The 18,932-nt window shown below is 35.2% G+C and overlaps 1 protein-coding gene across 2 annotated transcripts; it reads right to left on the reverse strand.

Annotated features, from left to right (window-relative positions):
- Positions 1 to 13,526: 13,526 nt before the first annotated feature.
- LOC105036157 (uncharacterized) lies at positions 13,527 to 18,222 on the reverse strand. 2 transcript variants are annotated; one of them, XM_073246824.1, is made up of 3 exons: positions 17,559 to 18,222; positions 16,035 to 16,465; positions 13,527 to 14,170 (listed from the first exon to the last, which is right to left on the reverse strand). In XM_073246824.1, exons 1-3 carry the CDS (start codon positions 17,682 to 17,684, stop codon positions 13,732 to 13,734), a joined length of 996 nt encoding a protein of 331 aa, XP_073102925.1. In that variant the 5' UTR covers positions 17,685 to 18,222; the 3' UTR covers positions 13,527 to 13,731. The 2 variants fall into 2 exon arrangements, with proteins under 2 accessions (XP_073102925.1, XP_010910208.1); XM_010911906.4 differs by having other exon boundaries at positions 17,569 to 18,218.
- Between the last annotated feature and the right edge of the window lie 710 nt (positions 18,223 to 18,932).

Here is an 18,932-nt window from a genome sequence, read left to right on the forward strand (position 1 = left end):
GACCCAAGAAAGCTTGGGTACCTAAGACAGAAACTTGATCTGTGCTTGCAGGTGTGTCTAGCATCCCAAGAAGGAAACAGGAAATGGTATCTTGACAGCGGATGCTCGAGACACATGACTGGTGATGAATCACAATTCATCACGCTTGATGCTAAGGATGGAGGGATGGTCACCTTTGGAGATAATGGCAAAGGAAAGATCATCGGGATAGGTAACATTGGTATCACTCCCTCCAAATACATTGAGAATGTTTTACTTGTTAAAGGTTTAAAGCATAACTTACTTAGCATTAGTCAATTCTGTGATAAAGGGTATAAAGTAAGTTTTGAATCATCTGTATGCATTGTGACGAGTCCTATTAACGATGGCATTAAATTTATAGGACATAGGCATGGCAATGTTTATATGGTAGACTTGAATGATTTAACTAAATTAGACATGCAATGCCTAGTTTCCTTAAATGCTAAAATAAATGAGACTAGTTGGCTGTGGCATCGTAGACTTGCACATATTAGCATGCATTCTCTTTCAAAATTAATCAAAAAGGATTTAGTTCTCGGTTTGCCAAAATTGAATTTTGAAAAGGATAGAATTTGTGATGCATGCCAATTAGGTAAACAAACTAGAGTATCATTTAAATCCAAAAATACTATTTCAACTTCTAGACCTTTAGAGCTCTTACATATGGACTTATTTGGACCAACTAAAACCACTAGTCTAGGAGAAAAATGATATGAATTTGTAATAATTGATGATTACTCTCGTTTTACTTGGGTTTTCTTTTTAGCTCACAAAAATGAAACTTTTCAAATTTTCACGAAATTTCATCGAAAAGTCACTAATGAAAAAGGGTTTTCAATTCAAAATATTAGAAGTGATCATGGAACAGAATTTGAAAATCATGACTTTGAAAATTTTTGTGATGAAAATGGAATTGGCCACAACTTCTCTGCTCCTAGGACACCCCAACAGAATGGGGTAGTTGAAAGGAAAAATAGAACTTTAGAAGAAATGGCCCGTACCATGCTCTGTGAAAGCAACCTTCCAAAATATTTTTGGGCGGAAGCTATTAACACAGCATGTTACATTTTAAATCGTGCTTTAATAAGACAATTTTTAAAGAAAACCCCCTATGAACTTTGGAAAGGAAGAAAACCAAATATTGCCTATTTTCATATTTTTGGTTGCCGATGTTTTGTATTAAATAATGGCAAAGAAAAACTTGGTAAATTTGATGCAAAATCAGATGAAGCAATCCTTCTAGGTTACTCCTCCACTAGTAAAGCATTTAGAGTGTTCAACAAAAGAACTTTAGTAGTTGAGGAGTCCATACATGTTGTCTTTGATGAATCTAACGATCTTCCTTCAAGGAAGAATGAGGGTATTGATGATACAGATCCACTAATAGAAGGTATGAAGGAGATCACTCTGAAAGACTCAGCAACTCCAGAAGACAAGGATCAAGAAGATGAACAAAATGAGAAAGGTGAAGAAATTCAAGAACAACCTCAAGGTACAAATGACTTACCCAAGGAATGGAGGTATGTTCACAACCACCCTAAGGAATTAATTATCGGTGATCCTATGCATGGGGTAAAAACACGTTCTTCACTTAGAGATGTACTTAATCATTGTGCTTTTGTATCTCAACTTGAACCTAAAACTTTTGAAGAAGCTGAAAATGATCATAACTGGATTAATGCTATGCAAGAAGAACTCAGTCAATTTGAAAGAAATAATGTTTGGACCTTAGTGAAAAGACCTAAAGATTATTCAATAATTGGCACAAAATGGGTCTTTAGAAACAAATTAGATGAGCATGGAAATGTAATTAGAAATAAAGCAAGACTGGTTGCTAAGGGATATAATCAAGAAGAAGGAATTGATTTTGATGAAACCTTTGCACCTGTTGCTAGATTAGAAGCCATTAGACTTCTACTTGCTTATGCTTGCTTTATGAAATTCAAACTATTTCAAATGGATGTTAAAAGTGCATTTTTAAATGGATATATTTCTGAAGAAGTATATGTAGAACAACCCCCTGGATTTGAAAATCATGCTTTTTCCAATCATGTCTTTAGATTAAATAAAGCTTTATATGGTCTAAAACAAGCACCTAGAGCATGGTATGAAAGGCTAAGCAAATTTCTACTAAATAATGGTTTCTCAAGAGGCAATGTAGACACAACCCTATTTATTAGAAGAAACCAAAATGATATGCTAATTATACAAATTTATGTTGATGACATAATTTTTGGGTCTACTAATGAATCCCTTTGTCAAGACTTTGCTAAGCTTATGCAGGGAGAGTTCGAGATGAGCATGATGGGAGAACTCACTTTCTTTCTCGGACTCCAAATCAAACAATCAAAAGAGGGAATCTCCATCACCCAAAGCAAGTACACCAAGGAACTACTCAAAAGATTTGGAATGGAGAACTGCAAACCTATTGGCACACCAATGAGTCCCTCAAGTAAGCTTGACAAGGATGATGAAGGTAAAAGCGTAGACTTAAAATACTACAGAGGTATGATTGGCTCATTATTATATCTAACTGCAAGTAGGCCTGATATCATGTTTAGTGTTTGCTTATGTGCAAGATATCAATCTAATCCTAAAGAATCTCATTTGAATGCTGTTAAAAGAATCCTTAGATACTTAAATGGTACACAAACTATAGGGTTATGGTACTCTAAGGACTCACAAATTAATTTGTTAGGATATTCTGATGCTGATTTTGCTGGATGTAAATTAGATAGAAAAAGCACAAGTGGAACTTGCCAATTTCTTAGAGTTAACCTAATCTCATGGTTTAGCAAGAAACAAAATTCGGTGGCACTGTCTATGGCTGAGGCCGAATACATTGCAGCCGGAAGTTGTTGTGCTCAAATCTTGTGGATTAAGCAACAACTCGAAGATTTTGGAATCAAACTTAATGAAACACCAATAAAATATGATAATACAAGTGCTATAAATCTATCTAAAAATCCAATACAACACTCAAGATCTAAACATATTGAGATAAGACATCATTTCATAAGAGAACATGTTCAAAACAAAAATATAATTCTTGAATATGTTAGCACTGAAAATCAATTAGCCGATATCTTTACAAAGGCCCTTAGTGAGGATAGATTCTGTGAAATTAGGAGAAATCTAGGAATTCTAGATCCATTTGTCTGAAATTTCTCAATTTCCAAAGAATAGATGTCAAAAACTCTTAGAGCTCAATTTTCAACATCTATCCTGGTTCCAAAAGCTCAGATTTATCACTCTAAAAACTTATCATTGAGCAAAATTCCTTCACTCAAAATTTTAAATTTTTCTGGAATTTATTCATATTTTTCCTGATTTTCTGAACTTCATGAGTCGACCCCCATGGGTCGACTCAATGGCAAACTTGTAAATCCCACCAACTTCCATCGGATTCATTGTTTTTAAAACGGGAAACCTTGTTTATGAGACGACTCATCTTCTCGTTGTCTTCCTTCCGAAAGCCGTCCTCTCAAACTCTTTTTGCTCCAAATCCAAGGATCAATTTCGAGGCAATTCTCCCTCCTTCTCTCCACCAAAAAAAAAAATCGCCTCCTTGAAAAGGATTTTTCTATGCTTTCTCGCAGTGATTGGCGCGGGTGGAACGTGCCCTAGAACTTCACCGTTCATTCAAAATCCACTTCTTTTCTCCACCAAAATTCTTCTTTACTCTTTTGTGATCCCTCCTCCACTGAATTCAAGTCTTCGTGTCTGCTACCTTATTGGATATGGCTCCAAAGATGAAACTTCCCCAAAGAAGAAAATCAATCCGAGAGCCTGAGAAAATTGTCCGAGAGAAAAGGCATGCTCAGTCTTCCACTGTTCCCAATCCAGTTTCAGTACCTGCTCAAGGTCCCTCTCAATCCTCCATAAGCTCCAGTGTAAATCTTCTTTCTGATAGAAAAGTAGAAACCAGAAAAAATATAGATTTTCGGTTCTTTGAGAAAGAAGGCTTTACTTTTGCTACCAAGATCAAAAATCAAGGATGGAAACTTTATTGCTCTCTTAAGGAAGTCACCTATGTTGATCTAGTCAGAGAGTTCTACCAGAACCTAAATTATGGAAACGGGTCTGTGACTTCAACTGTAAAGGGGATTGACATCTGTTTGGATTCTAGGATATTGAGAGAGATACTTCAGTTGCCTAGTGAAGGATACTCATATATGGAACTCCCAATTAAAGAAGAAGGGATCAGAATTATCTTAGGAGAAGATTTTTCAGGAAGTTTAAACAGATTGGAAGCAAAGCTACTGTCCATTGAGATGAGGGTCCTGCATCAGATTGTGACAAAACTATTCTTTCCTAGGAGTGGTAGACATGACTTACTATCTGGCAGAGATGTATGTGTCATGTTTCATATCATCACTCAGACCCCCCTAAACCTCCCTGCACTTATGATAGAGGCCATGAGAGAAACTTTGAACAGATCCAAGGCACACTTGCCTTATGGTATGGCCCTTACTAGAGTATTTAGGAGGTTTGGTGTTAGCTGTGAGGGGGAGACACCTACCAAGCTCTCACATGTGGACACTTTCAACCAACACAGCCTGCACCGAATGGGAATTACAAAGACTGTTGGTGGTTGGATCAAGGGCTCTGAAGAAAGAGCTGAGGAGAGAGCTGAGGAAAGAGCTGAAGACAGAACTGAAGGCAGAGTAGAAGAAGAAGGTCCATCTTCTCCTGTACATGATTTCAGGGCAGCTTCACCAGATACCCAGTTCATTCCTGATACTGAGGCTGGCCCTTCTGAGTTTACTAGGATGCCCACACCAGTATATCAGCCAGAGAGCAGAGCACCTCCATCAGAGTTCAGACTGGCTGATGATCAGATCGAGCATATATCTCAGCGTGTGGCTTCTTTGTTGTCTAGCCAGTGGAGTAGTACTTCTTTTGCACCTGGAGCTACTTCTTCTGATCAGACCATTACTCCCCACATCTCCACTGTATTTCAGATGATTTCAGATCAGTCCGTCAGGATACAGCAGCTTGAGGATACAGTCTGAAGACTTACTGGCAGAGTTCTTGACTTGCAGGGGCAAGTTCTTGCATTGGCCCATCCCCAGCCACAGGAGTCTACTATTGAGGTCACAGACCTCACTGCAGAGGCTAGAAGGCTCAGAGGAGCATTAGAAGGTGGATATGAGCTACTGAGGAAAGAGATCAGAGGATCGAGTGAACATGCTACCACCCAGTTTACTGCTCTACTTCAATCTATTTCCAGAGCACTGAACGTACTTGATTCTATCAGACTCATGGTATCAGCCCTAGTATCTCAGCGTTCTCAGCCTCCCAGTTCATCTCGTTCTCCTACTCGTGGCAGAGGCAGACGGGGTAGAGGACGCACTTCTGATCCATCATCTTCTCATACCAGATCTGATGACTCCGATCCATGATTTGTCTTGATCATTGACTTATCTTGATCTTTACTAGGTTCTAGGAGTTAGTATCTTGTTCTAGGATCTATACCTTGGGGCCATGTATTGACATTTAGCTGGTTGAATTTTATGTATTGAAACAATTATGATATTAATGAAATCATCTTTTACCTATATCTTTGTAATGATTATATTTTGATTATATTTCAATCTCTGATACATCTATTGAAATATTATCTTCTCCTTGTTGTTGTTTGCTATTGATAATTGCTATATTAAGGGGGAGCAAACATCTGTGAAAAACTCTAAAGAGGAAGAAATTAAAGAATATTTCAAAAAGGGGAAGAAATTAAAGAAAGAGTTAACTATGTTTGATGATGTCAAAAAGGGGGAGAAATTAAAATTAAACAAAAAATTGAAATTAGACAAAAAGCAAAACCCTAAATTATGAGAAAAAGGGGGAGAAATTAAATTAAAATAAATATTGAAGAAATTAAACAAATATTGAAGAAATTAGACAAAAACAAGGATTGAAAGATTAAACAAAACTTTGAGAAATTTTGGTATCAAAATTTGGTATCAGACAGAACTTTAACAAAAAGTTATCCATCAAAAGCAAAATCATGAGTACAATGCAAATAAGTATTTTTTTATATATAAGCTCTGATATTCAAACTTGCTTTTGAAATTTTACTCACCTTGATACATCAATAAGAAATTTGTTTTACTCTGATACATCCTACAATTTCTTTCAACTTGATCTGATACATGATAACATTTGATCCGATACAGTGTGAAGGTTTCTCTAATATATTATAACATTTGCTCTGATACTGTATGAAATTTTCTCTGATACATTAAAAATTTTCTTGCTCTGATACATTATAAAATCTTTTCTGATATCATTGTAAAAATTATTTTTGCTCTGATACATAGAAAAAGTTATTCATCTTCTCTTGCTCTGATATATCTTGAACTCAAAATGATCTAATACCCTTTTCAAATCTTTAAGAAAATGGACAAACTATTTTTGCATTTATATTACATGCCAAAAGAATCATACTCTTTTCAAGCATATACACCTATAATGGATTCTTTTGAAATTAATGCATTAATATAAATATTTTTGTTCATATGTTTTGTCATCATCAAAAAGGGGGAGATTGTTGCTCCTAGATTGATTTTGATGATTACAAAGCAGATTGAAGGGATACAATATTTTAAAATGAAAAAGTCCTTATGCTCTTCAAGGGCAAAATCGTAATTTCACTGAAATCCTAATTTGATAGTACCATTTGGTAGAACAAATGATTTAAAATCTATTGGTGAAAATTTCATTGTGTTTGGACTTATATTTTTGAAGTTATGAAGGTTTGAAGTGCATGAGTCGACTCATGAGTCAACTCATGGCACTATGAGCTGATTGGCACGTAAAAATTTCCCATGGCACGCTGGATTTTTGGCTTGGCACGACCTGTGAGTCGACTCATGAGTCGACCCACAAGGCATGAGTCGACTCATGAGTCGACCTCTGCTGATTTGAGCCTAAAAATCCAGAAATCAGACCTTCTGGTCTGTGCAACAGAAGTCGACTCATGAGTCGACTCCTGATGCATGAGTCGACTCATGAGTCGACCCCTGCGACGGGAAATGTCAGCAACGGCTATTTTTTTGTCCGTTTTAATTGCCTTTTATGCTTCCTAAAAATCCTCTAACGGCTCTTTATCTGCCTAAATTATTTTCTCTTGCTACTAATGCCATAAAATGCTTAAAATGATGAAAGGAAATTGCAGATTAAATAGCAGATCAAATTGCAAAGAAAACATGTGGAAATCGGGAGATCAAACGTGAGATCAAAAGAGAAGAGAGGATCCTAAATCTGAGATCAACGAAATATTCAAGAAGAAGAGAGAGGATCCACAATATTCAAGAGAGTTTGTGAAAAAGAAAAGCAAGAGCATTCAAAGAGAGAATCTTTCAAGTCGATTGTTTTCAACCTTGATCTAGAGTTTGTTCAAAGCTTTCAAGAGATCTTCAATCAACAATCAACCTCTTCTCAAGCATTCAAGCGTTCATCCACTTTGAAAAAATCTGAAAAAGGGGTTCTTCATTTGAGTAAAGCTTTTATTGTTATATTTGCTCATTTAAGGAGCTGTTATTGTATTCATCTGTGCTCTAAATATTCTTACTCTTTGTGAGTTTTTGCTCTTATTTTTGGAGGATTTCCAAAATAAGGAAAGGTTGATCCGAACCTGAAATCGGAGTGTTTTGGGTTTGCTTGTACCCGGAAAACAAGTGTTCTAGCTTGGGATAGCTAGGGTCGGAGTTTCCGACGTCTTGTATTCTAGCTTGGGATAGCTAGTGTCGGAGTTTCCGACGTTTTGTATTCGGGTTGAATACAAAGGATAGTGGATTAAAATTCTCAAGTGGGATCTTGGGGAGTGGACGTAGGTGCAAGGTTAGCACCGAACCACTATAAATCCTTGTGTTTGTGGTGTGCTTTATCGCTTTATCTTATTTCTTTATTATATCCTTGCAATACTGCTTTAGTTAATTAATATTGATTTAAAGCCATTGTTTTGTTCTTCATAAGTTATCTGTTGGGCTTAAAATTTTTAGAAACCCAATTCACCCCCCCTCTTGGGTTGCATAGCTGGGCAACAGTTGTTAATCAAGGAAGAGAAGTAACAGTGCATAACGTTGAGGGCCCATCTTCTAAAAAACCTTCAACCTCTAACCTAAAACAACAATCCCAAAAGTGGAAAAAAGACTCCGCTAAGAATAAGAGGCTTAAAGTAAAGAATGATAAATTCAAGAAATAGAAGAAAGATCCTTGTTATGTGTGTGGAAAAATGGGGCATATTGCCAAGATGTGCTACCACCGCAAAAGGAAGAAACTTGATGAAACCAACATGGTTGGAGAAGAGGATGACTTGATTGCCATGCTCACTGAGGTTTTCATGATTAACACCGATAATGATTGGTGGGTAGATTTGGGTGCAACATGTCATGTGACTCTCTATAAGAATGTCTTCAAGACATATGAAGAGTTTAAAGATGAAAAATCTATTTTTATGGGAAACTCCTCTTCAAGCACCATTGCTGGAAAAGGAACTGTGAAATTACCTTTTAGTTCTGGAAAAGTGTTAACACTTCAAGATGTTTATCGCATTCCAGGTCTTAGAAAGAGTCTTGCGTCTGTTAAAAAACTTGATGATCATGGATTTAAGGTTGTATTTGAGTCTAACAAAGTTATAATCTCTAAAAAGAGATGCTTTGTTGGAAAAGACTTTGCCAAAGACAATATATATTTGCTTAGTATTAATAAAGATGCTTTTGTTTTTGCTTATATTATTGATTCACATGATAGTAATATTTGGCATTATAGATTAGGACATCTTGGTAATAATGCTATAAATCGTATGATTTCACATGATTTTATTCCAAAAGATAGTTCTGTTTTAACTACTAAAACTTGTGAATGTTGTGCACAATCTAAAATTATCAAGCCACCTTTTAAACCTATTATAAGGACTACTTTTTTGTTAGAACTTATTCATACAGATTTATTGATGATTTTTCAAAATTTACTTATATTTATTTGTTTAGACACAAAAATGAAGCTTTTGATAAGTTTAAAATATTTAAAGAAGAGATAGAGAATAAAATTGGTAAGAGAATCAAAAGAATTAGATCTGATAGAGGAGGTGAGTATCAAGATAATAATTTTATTAAATTTTATGAATAAAATAGAATTGTAAGAGAAATTTCTGCCCCTAATACATCTTCTCAGAATAGAGTAGCTGAAAGAAAAAATAGAACATTGTTAAATATGGTAAGTGCCATGATAATACATTTTAAATTACCTATTAGCTTTTGGAGTGAAGCTTTACATTCTGCTTGTTATATTAATAATAGAATTTTACATAAAAAATAAAAGAAAACTCCATATGAATTGATTAATGGTCATAGACCTAGTTTAAAATATTTTAGAGTTTGAGGATGTATTTCATATGTTTTAGGTAATACTCAAAAGAGACCTAAAATAGGTAGTAAGGTTGTTAAATCTATTTTCTTGGGTTATTCTATGCATAGTAAAGTATTTAGATTTCTTGATATTAAATTAAGTAGAGTATTTGAAGCTGCACATGCAATCTTTTTTGAGCATTTAAATATTAAAGATGCTGATAAGTTAGAAATTGAAAAAGAATTATTTAGTGAATTGGATACTCATACGATGAATAATGATGTTTTTATTGATTCTGCACCATTATATAGTGGCAATAATTCTAATAGTGTAGTTTCATTGTCTGATTCACAAGGAAGTAAAAAAAGAAAAGAAATATCTAAAGATGAATTAAGGAGAAGTAAAAGACATAGAATTGAAAAAGATTTGGGTCCTGGAATGTTTACATATACATTGAAAGAGGATCCTAAAACTTTTCAAGAAGCTATGTCTTTAACCGATGCTAGTTTGTAGAGAAAGGCTATGGATGACGAAATTAAGTCCATAAGTGATAATAACATTTGGACTTTAGTGGATCTTCCTTCTAATACTAAATCTATTGGCTGCAAGTGGGTTTTAAAAAAAAACTCAAATCTAATGGAAGCATTGATAAATATAAAGCAAGGCTTGTAGCTAAAGGTTATAGTCAGAAAGAAAGATTAGATTATTTTGAGACCTTTTCTCCGATCACTAAGTTTACTTTTATTAGAATTATGTTTGCAATTGCATTTATTTATTATCTTGAAGTACATCAAATGGATGTGAAGATCTCTTTCCTAAATGGAGAGCTTGATGAGGAAATTTATATTGATCAACCCGAAGGATATATTGTTTCTAGTGAAGAAAATAAGGTATGTAAACTTAACAAATCACTTTATGATCTTAAGTAAGCACCTAGACAGTGGTACAAAAAGTTTAAAAAAGAGATTAAGAAATTTGGTTTTAAAAGTAGTAAAGTAGAAAGTTATGTTTTTACAAAATATACAAATGATTTTAAAGTTTTAATAACACTTTATGTTGATGATTTATTGATTTTTGGCACTAATATGCATTGTATTAATGAGACTAAAGCTTACTTGACTTAAGTATTTGATATTAAAGATCTAGGAGTTGTTGATATTATTTTAGGAGTTAAAGTAATTAAAGAGAATGATAAATATATTTTAACTCAATCTCATTATATTGAGAAATTGTTAAGAAAGTTTAATCACTTTGATTGTAAAATTAGTAAGACTCCTATATATCCTCATACTAAATTTGTTCCTAATGATGGACCTCCAATAAATCAAAAGGAGTATGCTAAGATTATTGAAAGTTTGATGTATGCTATGAATTATACAAGGTTTGATGTTGCATGTGCTGTTGGAATTTTTAGTAGATTTACTAGTAACCCTGGTGTAGAACATTAGAATGAAATTAGTAGATGCTTGAGATACTTGAAGCATACTATTGATTATGGATTTCATTATAATTATACTACTCCTATTTTGGAATGTTATAGCGATGCCAATTGGGCATGTGATAAAGTAAACTCAAAATCCACTAGTGGTTGGTTGTTTACCTTGGTGGTGCTATAGTTGCTTGGTCTTCCAAAAAATAAACATGTGTGGTTTTATTCTTTGTGGAATCTGAGTTTATTGCTATGTTACTAGTAAGTAAAGAAATTTTATGGGTAAAAAGATTCCTAAGGTGTATCCCTTTTATTGAAACACCCAAAGGACCAATCACTTTGTATTGTGAAAATCAAGCAGCTATTCATAATACAAAGAATAAGAGAATCTCAAGCAATAGTAAACATATTGCTATGAGATATCACCACGTAAGAAGTGTGGTTAAAAAAGATAAAATAGTGCTTGAGTATTTACCTACTGATCAAATGTTGGCCGACCCCCTTACTAAACCATTATATGGTGAAAAGATTAACAAGGCCATGAGAAGTATGGGACTATTATCAGTTCATAAAGGAAATCTTGATTAAATCCTATTCTATCACTTTGATATCGATTTAAGAATTTTTTTTTCTTTATCGAAAATCATGTGCATAGGAGTTCAAAGGCTTTAGCAAGATTTACCATGCAATTGTCAACGAGGTTGACATTTCAAGTGCACCAAAATTTTATGGAATAGTGGGGGCAAAGACTATTCCTAAGAAAATCCTATGCTTGGCCGATGCACTATATTTCACAACAAGATAGATTGGACTAAAAGTTCTTAACGAGACTCATAGCTTTATACATAAATAAAATGAAGTGAAAAAGTGGTTTTGAACATTTTTGATGAGCTTGCCTATGCAAGTAGAGAAGTCAGAGGCCGCTTCTATGGATTAACTGATAAAATCTTAGAGTACTTACTAGATACAGAATGGAGCGCACGGCCCATTAAACGCACTGTCTTGGAGAAATTAGAATGACTCTGTGGTACGATCGCAATACTTCATGTTTGCTTTCAATTCAAAAGTTCAAGCCTTGGCCATTTTGGAATATGTATCACTTAGAGACCCAGATTTAATCTAATAATTTTTTATTTGAAAATAAGTGGGGGATTGTTGTATATATATTAATATTTTCAAATAAAATCTTAATGAAATTTTTGGAGAGCTTCTAGTTAAAGCTTTTAATATATATATATATATAATATAATATTATATAATATTATATTATATTATATAAAATAAGAAAGAAAAGAAAAAGTTGAGAGAAGGGATGGATAAGTAGGGAGTGGTTGGCAACTGTCAACTGAGTTTTAAACCAGTTCAAACTTTAAATTTTTAATTCAAAAGTTGTAATCTTCTAGAGAGATGTTTAAACACCCGTTGGAGTTTTATATAAAAGCTTCAAAATCGAAGAGAATAACGATTCTACACTTTCTCTCTCTTACATTTTCTGGACAATATTTTGGTTGAAGAGCAGTTATTAGAAAACAACTGTTTTATGTAGGCATTGTATCCTGAGAATAAAATTTTTTATATATTTTGTATTCGAAGGAGAAATAACTATTCTCAAGACAGTTTCTTGGAAACGTCAACTTATTTTTCTAATCCTATAAATTTCTACAACACTCTCTTATTCCTACCCTCGCGGACATGCTTGCCTGGCAGGAATAAGATCTATCCTTCTGTTATTCCTTGCATCCATGCTGCTCTATTACCGAACCGATATAACCCATGAATAAGTAGAAAAATTGGAAATCAAGCAAATTCCAACCGCCTGATGCGGGTATTCCGACTTACCTATTTCTTTGATATATTTTGATGGGTGCACATTCTACATGAGATCGTAAGCTGGGAGGCTCATTTCTTTCGATGCTTGCGGGCACTGTTCCCTACGTCCTCCGCCTGCCCCCTGATTACATCCTGGCACTCACCTCCATGCATAAACCTGCAGCGACCATCTTCAGATCACAGCAATATTTCCGTTCATTAAAAACTGTGCCCATACCAGTTGGAATTTGTAATATGCGTGAATATGTGTAATATACATAAAAAGATGTTTTATAATACCATTTGTTGATATGATGGCGAGCCGTCCAGTCGATTTCTCCCAAATTAAAAAAGACAAACGAAAAAAAAAAACACTAGCTTTTTTTAAAAAAATTATGAAAAAATAAATATATGGTATCAATATTTCAGAAAAAAATATTTTTTTATTAACTTAATCTATAACATTTATTATAAACTAAATCTACATAAAAATTTCACTCCTATAAAATCACAATCCAAATTTCTGGAGATTTGAAAGTTGTGGCTGATAATATATTTTTATGATTTCTTAACCCTCCGACTTCGAGTTGATGGTTAGAAATTGAGTACATCAAAATGATCCTCCTCCAAATAATCATCATGGCACATAGCCAAGTAGACAAGACTCCCGCATTGCACTTCCTTTGAGGTTAAGCATTTTTCTTGATATTCTTCCACATGCCAGGCAGAAAACAAAGGCAATTTCACGGAAGTTAATTTATTCCACTTCCAACGACCCTCTGGTCTGAAATCATTGCCTGTGACAATAGCATAGCATTTCCACTCCGGTAAGAACTAACCAAACTATGGTGGACATACACTAACATTATGTGCACACAGGCTTTTCCAACACAAGGTCCATCAGCATATGTGGTGGTGGTATTGGAAAATTATATTTTCATGAGAAAGACTATCGCGCCTTCAAATAGCTATTGACATTCTGAACCATTACAACATTTAAAGAAATTTCTTGGCACAAAAATATAGAATGACAAGATTTAGTATGGAATAATAAATGGAGAGTTAACAGTGCTGCCTGCATCTCGAGCATATGGTACTCTGGCATTTTTTTTCTGTAGTTAACCTCCCAGGATGCGTCTAATTGCTGCCCGCTGTTCGGTTGTCAATCTTGAAGGAAACTTAACATCGAACTTGATCCTCAGGTTTCCCTTCTTCCCTGGTTCTTTGGCGATTGGCATCCCTTCATTTGCAACCACAAGCTCATACCGAGGAGTAACAACATCGGTCACATTGATTGCAAGGTCACGCCCGTCAAGGGTCGTGAGGTTTATTGTGGTCCCTGCAAGCGCATCCACCAATGGGATCTTCTGGTGGACCACAAGATCATTCCCATCCCTCTTGTACACATCATGAGGTTTCTCGTCGATGACAAATACAAGGTCTGCCGGTGATAGGTTTGCCTGCTCGTTCCCCTTGTCTGGAAATGTTATCTTGGTTCCTTTCTTCCATCCAGGCTTCACATCGATCGATAAGATCTCTGTCTCGGGCACCAGACGTCTATGTCGCATGCAAAGATAAAAAACGAGGAAAACATACAATATATCAGCAAGATCAAAGTCTTTATCATTATGCCTGAGAATTTCCATCATAGAAAAGTTTATTATCAAACTGAATACAGAAAGATGACAATGATGATGTAGAAAAATAGTACCGAGCCAACATCGAATTGTAGACTGATTAATTTAAATTGATAGGATATAAGGAAAATTGATTTTATCTCCAATATACAAGAGGAAGGAAACCCTAAAAATAAACATGAAAGCAAACCAATATCAATATACTAGAATTTGTATGTCTCTGAAAAAAATATGATGCAGCATATATCAAATAGATAAGGAGCTCAATCAGTTCTAAAGAAATCATAATTCCTAGAGTTTCTGACATGATAAAGATGTGTTTTAACTTCTACATATCAAATGAACCATGATTTGATAGTTTACATGCTATTTGACCTATCAATATTCTATAAACAAGATTCCTGGGCCTAAAATACAGGTTCTCATACTGTTTCAAACACTAGGCTGCAGCATATAATGACTGTATATAAGTGGTTATTCCAGATAAACATTCTTGTGTGCATGTATCACCTCAATTTCAGATCAAGTGAATTCATAAATCATAACAGGAGTCACAAGGGCCAGGCCCACCACCCCAAGAGATATGTTCATATATAAGAAATATCAAAAGACTAGTGAAGAAGCTTAGTGGTGACAAACATATATAGGTTACAGTACATATGTGAAGCCAAAGGACCACATTATTGGAGCAAAAACATATCCCAAATAGATCTTAGCAGTAACCCTGCCTTCTATTGAATAAGGAGACCCATGAATGGAAGGGGACAGAAATAGAAGATTTTTACAAAAAAGGGACTTTGGAGAATCTCAAAGATGTTAAGACAATGGTTTTCTTATCTTAAAACAATTAACAATATTTTTTTCATAGTTATCCATGGCGATAAATTTTGCAATCCGACCATGGTTCTGCAAAGGTCAGCTAGAAAGCAATAAATTCACATAAAACAACAGTGAAAATAGAAACATGACCCAAAACATGATATGATAACTATTCAGATGCTTAACACAAGAAAAAGTAAACTTTGATTAATATCAAGAAATTATATTAGCCAGGAAAGCTGCAAATGTTCCAGATTGCTTTCTAGGATAAAATTTGCAGTTCGATCTTCCAAAAATCTTCATAAAATCTATGTTGGTGGGGAAGTCCTAAGCTACAAATAAAACAACTGTTTGCTGATCGCATACAATATTGATGTTCATCCAGCAGCTGATTGGGTTGTGGAAACAAGAAAGCTTGGAGATTCTGCTCAAGCAATATAACCAATATCCTCCTATCTATGTACATTTGTAGTAGACTAGTCGAAGACTTGCCTTGTTTGTAACTCAGAACCATGTTGGTTGATAATTAGGAGAAACAGTATCATACCTTTCAAAGAAGCCAAATAATTAAGTAAATATTTTATAAGATGACAGCATTTAAATTTAAAAGTTTCACTAAGGAAAAATCTTAAGTGCCCATTGCCCAAAAACCAAGTTCCTGAACACTAAATGGTAGCGATCTTGTCTGGCGGTATGATGCAGATATGTAACATAAAGAACTAAGAAAGAAAAGTGTGGTTTCACTTGACAAATCTGCATGAAGAATTATTCTCTCGTACCAAAAGGTGAAAGATGAAAACAGTATGCAAAATTCAATTCAAGCATACTTCAATATCAACGTTAATAAACCACATGCTTGCAGCCATTCTGTTATTCCAATAGCACATTCTATGAAAAGTTTTCAGTATAATCTCAGGTCATAAAATCATATCAGAGCACTACAAGATATCTGGAAAAGTGTATACCCATTTGGTCGCATGACATTTCTTGAGATCTTCATCTTCCTTGTTGATCCAGTATAGAGTTCTTCAAGGCTGCATGTGAGCTTGCTCTCCACAGGTGGTGCTTTCTGAGGCTGGCCTCCACTGGCACCAGCACCCCTGGTATTTGATTTGAATGTATTCTCTGTCCCACCAAATCCACCAAAAGTCCCATCACCATCTGTTTGAAACCTTTTGGACTTCGCACGTCCCATGGACTCAAACCCAAAAGGGCTGCTTCCGAAGAACTCAGCAAAAATATCCTCTGCATCTCTAGGATTGAATCGGAAATTACTAGGACCACGTGAGCCATTAGCAAATGGGGCCCCACTGTGGGAACCCGGAGGGGGCATCCCTTTCAGGCCTTCTTCTCCATATTGATCATATACTGCCCTCTTCTGTGGATCGCTTAGAACCTGAGACAGCAGGCCTGACACATGAGAAACATATGGGAAGATATGATATCAACTAGGATAAACTCTGCAAGCTAATACATTATCATGGTTTTTTTCCCTCTCTTCCCTTCAATAAAGAGCAATCCAAATTTCTGAAAACTAGTAGATATTAAACTCCAGTAGATGGCTCCATGAACCCTCCAAAGGTACATTTTCTATAGGCAAACATATTGAATAAGGAAATCTCAGTTCAACTTATGTTCAAAAGACTATTGAAGATGAAACATTTACCAAAGTTTGGAACATCAAAAATTGGGAACATAATAAGAGATAATAAACCAGGTTCTTCCTTCTTTCCTTTATTCTTGTGTATAGCTTCCATGTTTTCAAACGTTTCTTTACTATCAACTTAATAAATTAGAGAAGCACAAGATTCTTGGCTCAAGAAGATTCTTAGAAAAGCAGAAGTCATTTCTTTGCTAGTTCTTTCTTCAATCTAGAGCAACCTAACCTCCAAATAACAGAAACTAGTTACTTTCCTGCAGTGCATTGTTGCAAACACTGACTTACAAAAAAAAAATTCCAAATGCATTGTTAAGCAATCAGGATATTCTAAACTCGGAACCATCATAAACTGGCAAAAGGAAAAATTCTGTGTTCCAACAGAAATATGTAAATCAAAATATAAATAAGATTCTTGCCGTATGCCTTTTTTTGAGGGGATTCTTGCCATATACGTACTTATGCTTTATTTCATCCTAGATTAATCTGAAACCATAGTAACATAAGGTTTCAGCTGAGATAACTCATTCTTTAAGTCAATAATTCCATAAAGATCAAAGGAAATTAAATAAATTAGCAATCAAAGATATCGTAGTTGCCAGGGAAAAGCCAAGAATGTGTTCAAGAATCTGGGATATCAATCAAATTTCTATATTCACACTTTCACCTCAACTTACAGAAAAATTTCATCTTTCTAACACCTCATCAATTCTCTTATTGTCCCCTAACCACATGAACGAAATCCCGGCATGTATTGATAATCTACTGAAATCAAATGGAACTCAAGAAATACATAGGGGAAAAAAAAAAATCAGGGGCAGGGAATCGATACAATGACTCGCCTCATAGGCCTCAGAGATCTGCTTGAACTTGGCCTCGGCCTCAGTCTTATTGCTAGGGTTCTTGTCCGGGTGCCACTGCATCGCCAGCCTCCGATACGACTTCTTGAGATCCTCATCGGTGGCGTTCCGGTTTACCTTCAGGATGTTGTAGTAATCTACTCCCATGCCGATCCAAACATCAAATCAGACCAAACTCCAACCCTAACTCGAATCTTTTGTTTTGAGGATGAACTCCAATTCTTTCACAGTAAGCTCTTGAGATCGCCCAGGATCCCTAAACTCACCATCGATCCGAACAATTCGAATGAAATCCTGGAACGAACGCTAAAAAGCTAACAGCTTGAGATCTCAAAACTGCCCTTCAAATCCCAATAAATATCGCGAAAAAAAGCAGAAAATCGGCAGGAAGAGCTCCGATCTTTGAAATTTGTTTCCGAATTCGGCAGAACAAAATCGAAATCTCTTCCGAAACGAAAGAAGAAATAGAATTATTGAAGCCTTCGGGCAAGAGAAAGGAAGCTAAACAGAGCGGAAGGATTGGAAGGCGGTTGGCGGAGAAATGAGAGCGAGTCTGATGACTCCTTTGTAATAAAATATGTTTTTTTTATTATTTTTACATCGGTGGAAACCACCATGAGAGGGCAACCATTTGCTCCGGCATATCCGCACCCGTCAATCCACTCCAAAAAAAAAAAAAAAAAAAAAAAAAAAAAAAAAAAAAATCCCGCGCATGTTAGCAACAACCAGCTACTAGCAGTGACTTTTCCTTTCGAAAGTACATAAGAAAATATATTCATCTAATCGACTCCAGTTAAGTTTCCTCAATGGATCACGACCATCAATTACATACATTTTAGCTATGGCTTGTAGTCATGCTAAAGGGAGTTTGAAATTAAAAAAAATATTTTCTGATTTCATATGATATTTCGAATATGGTTTCAGCTTTGAAAAACTATCAAAATATGGATTGTCTACCGGCTTCGTTTCATGGTAATATATCAATAATTTATTTTAGTAAATCATGAAAAAAATTGCTTTCTTGATGCTCAAAGATTCCTCATTTAAAATTTGAAATTGGCCCAAGTCCACTCAAGGGTGCTCGAGGTGGGGTTGGCTTTGGGTCAAGCTTTGGAATGTGAGTGAAGTCAAGTCAAATTTTGGCCTAAAGTCAAATGGTTGAAATTGTGCCGACTCCAGTTTAAGCACTCCTAGACCCAGCTTGAAGCTTGGCTTGATGTAGACTCTTACTCTTCCCACTAAAAACTTACCATCCAATCCACCTCTACCCATGATATGAAATTGACACTTAGGAATTCTTTGTGTACTACACGGACAGTGTAGAAAATCTAATGTAAAACACATCA

The sequence above is a fragment of the Elaeis guineensis genome, chromosome 12 (assembly GCF_000442705.2).
Source record: "Elaeis guineensis isolate ETL-2024a chromosome 12, EG11, whole genome shotgun sequence".
Taxonomy (NCBI): domain Eukaryota; kingdom Viridiplantae; phylum Streptophyta; class Magnoliopsida; order Arecales; family Arecaceae; genus Elaeis; species Elaeis guineensis.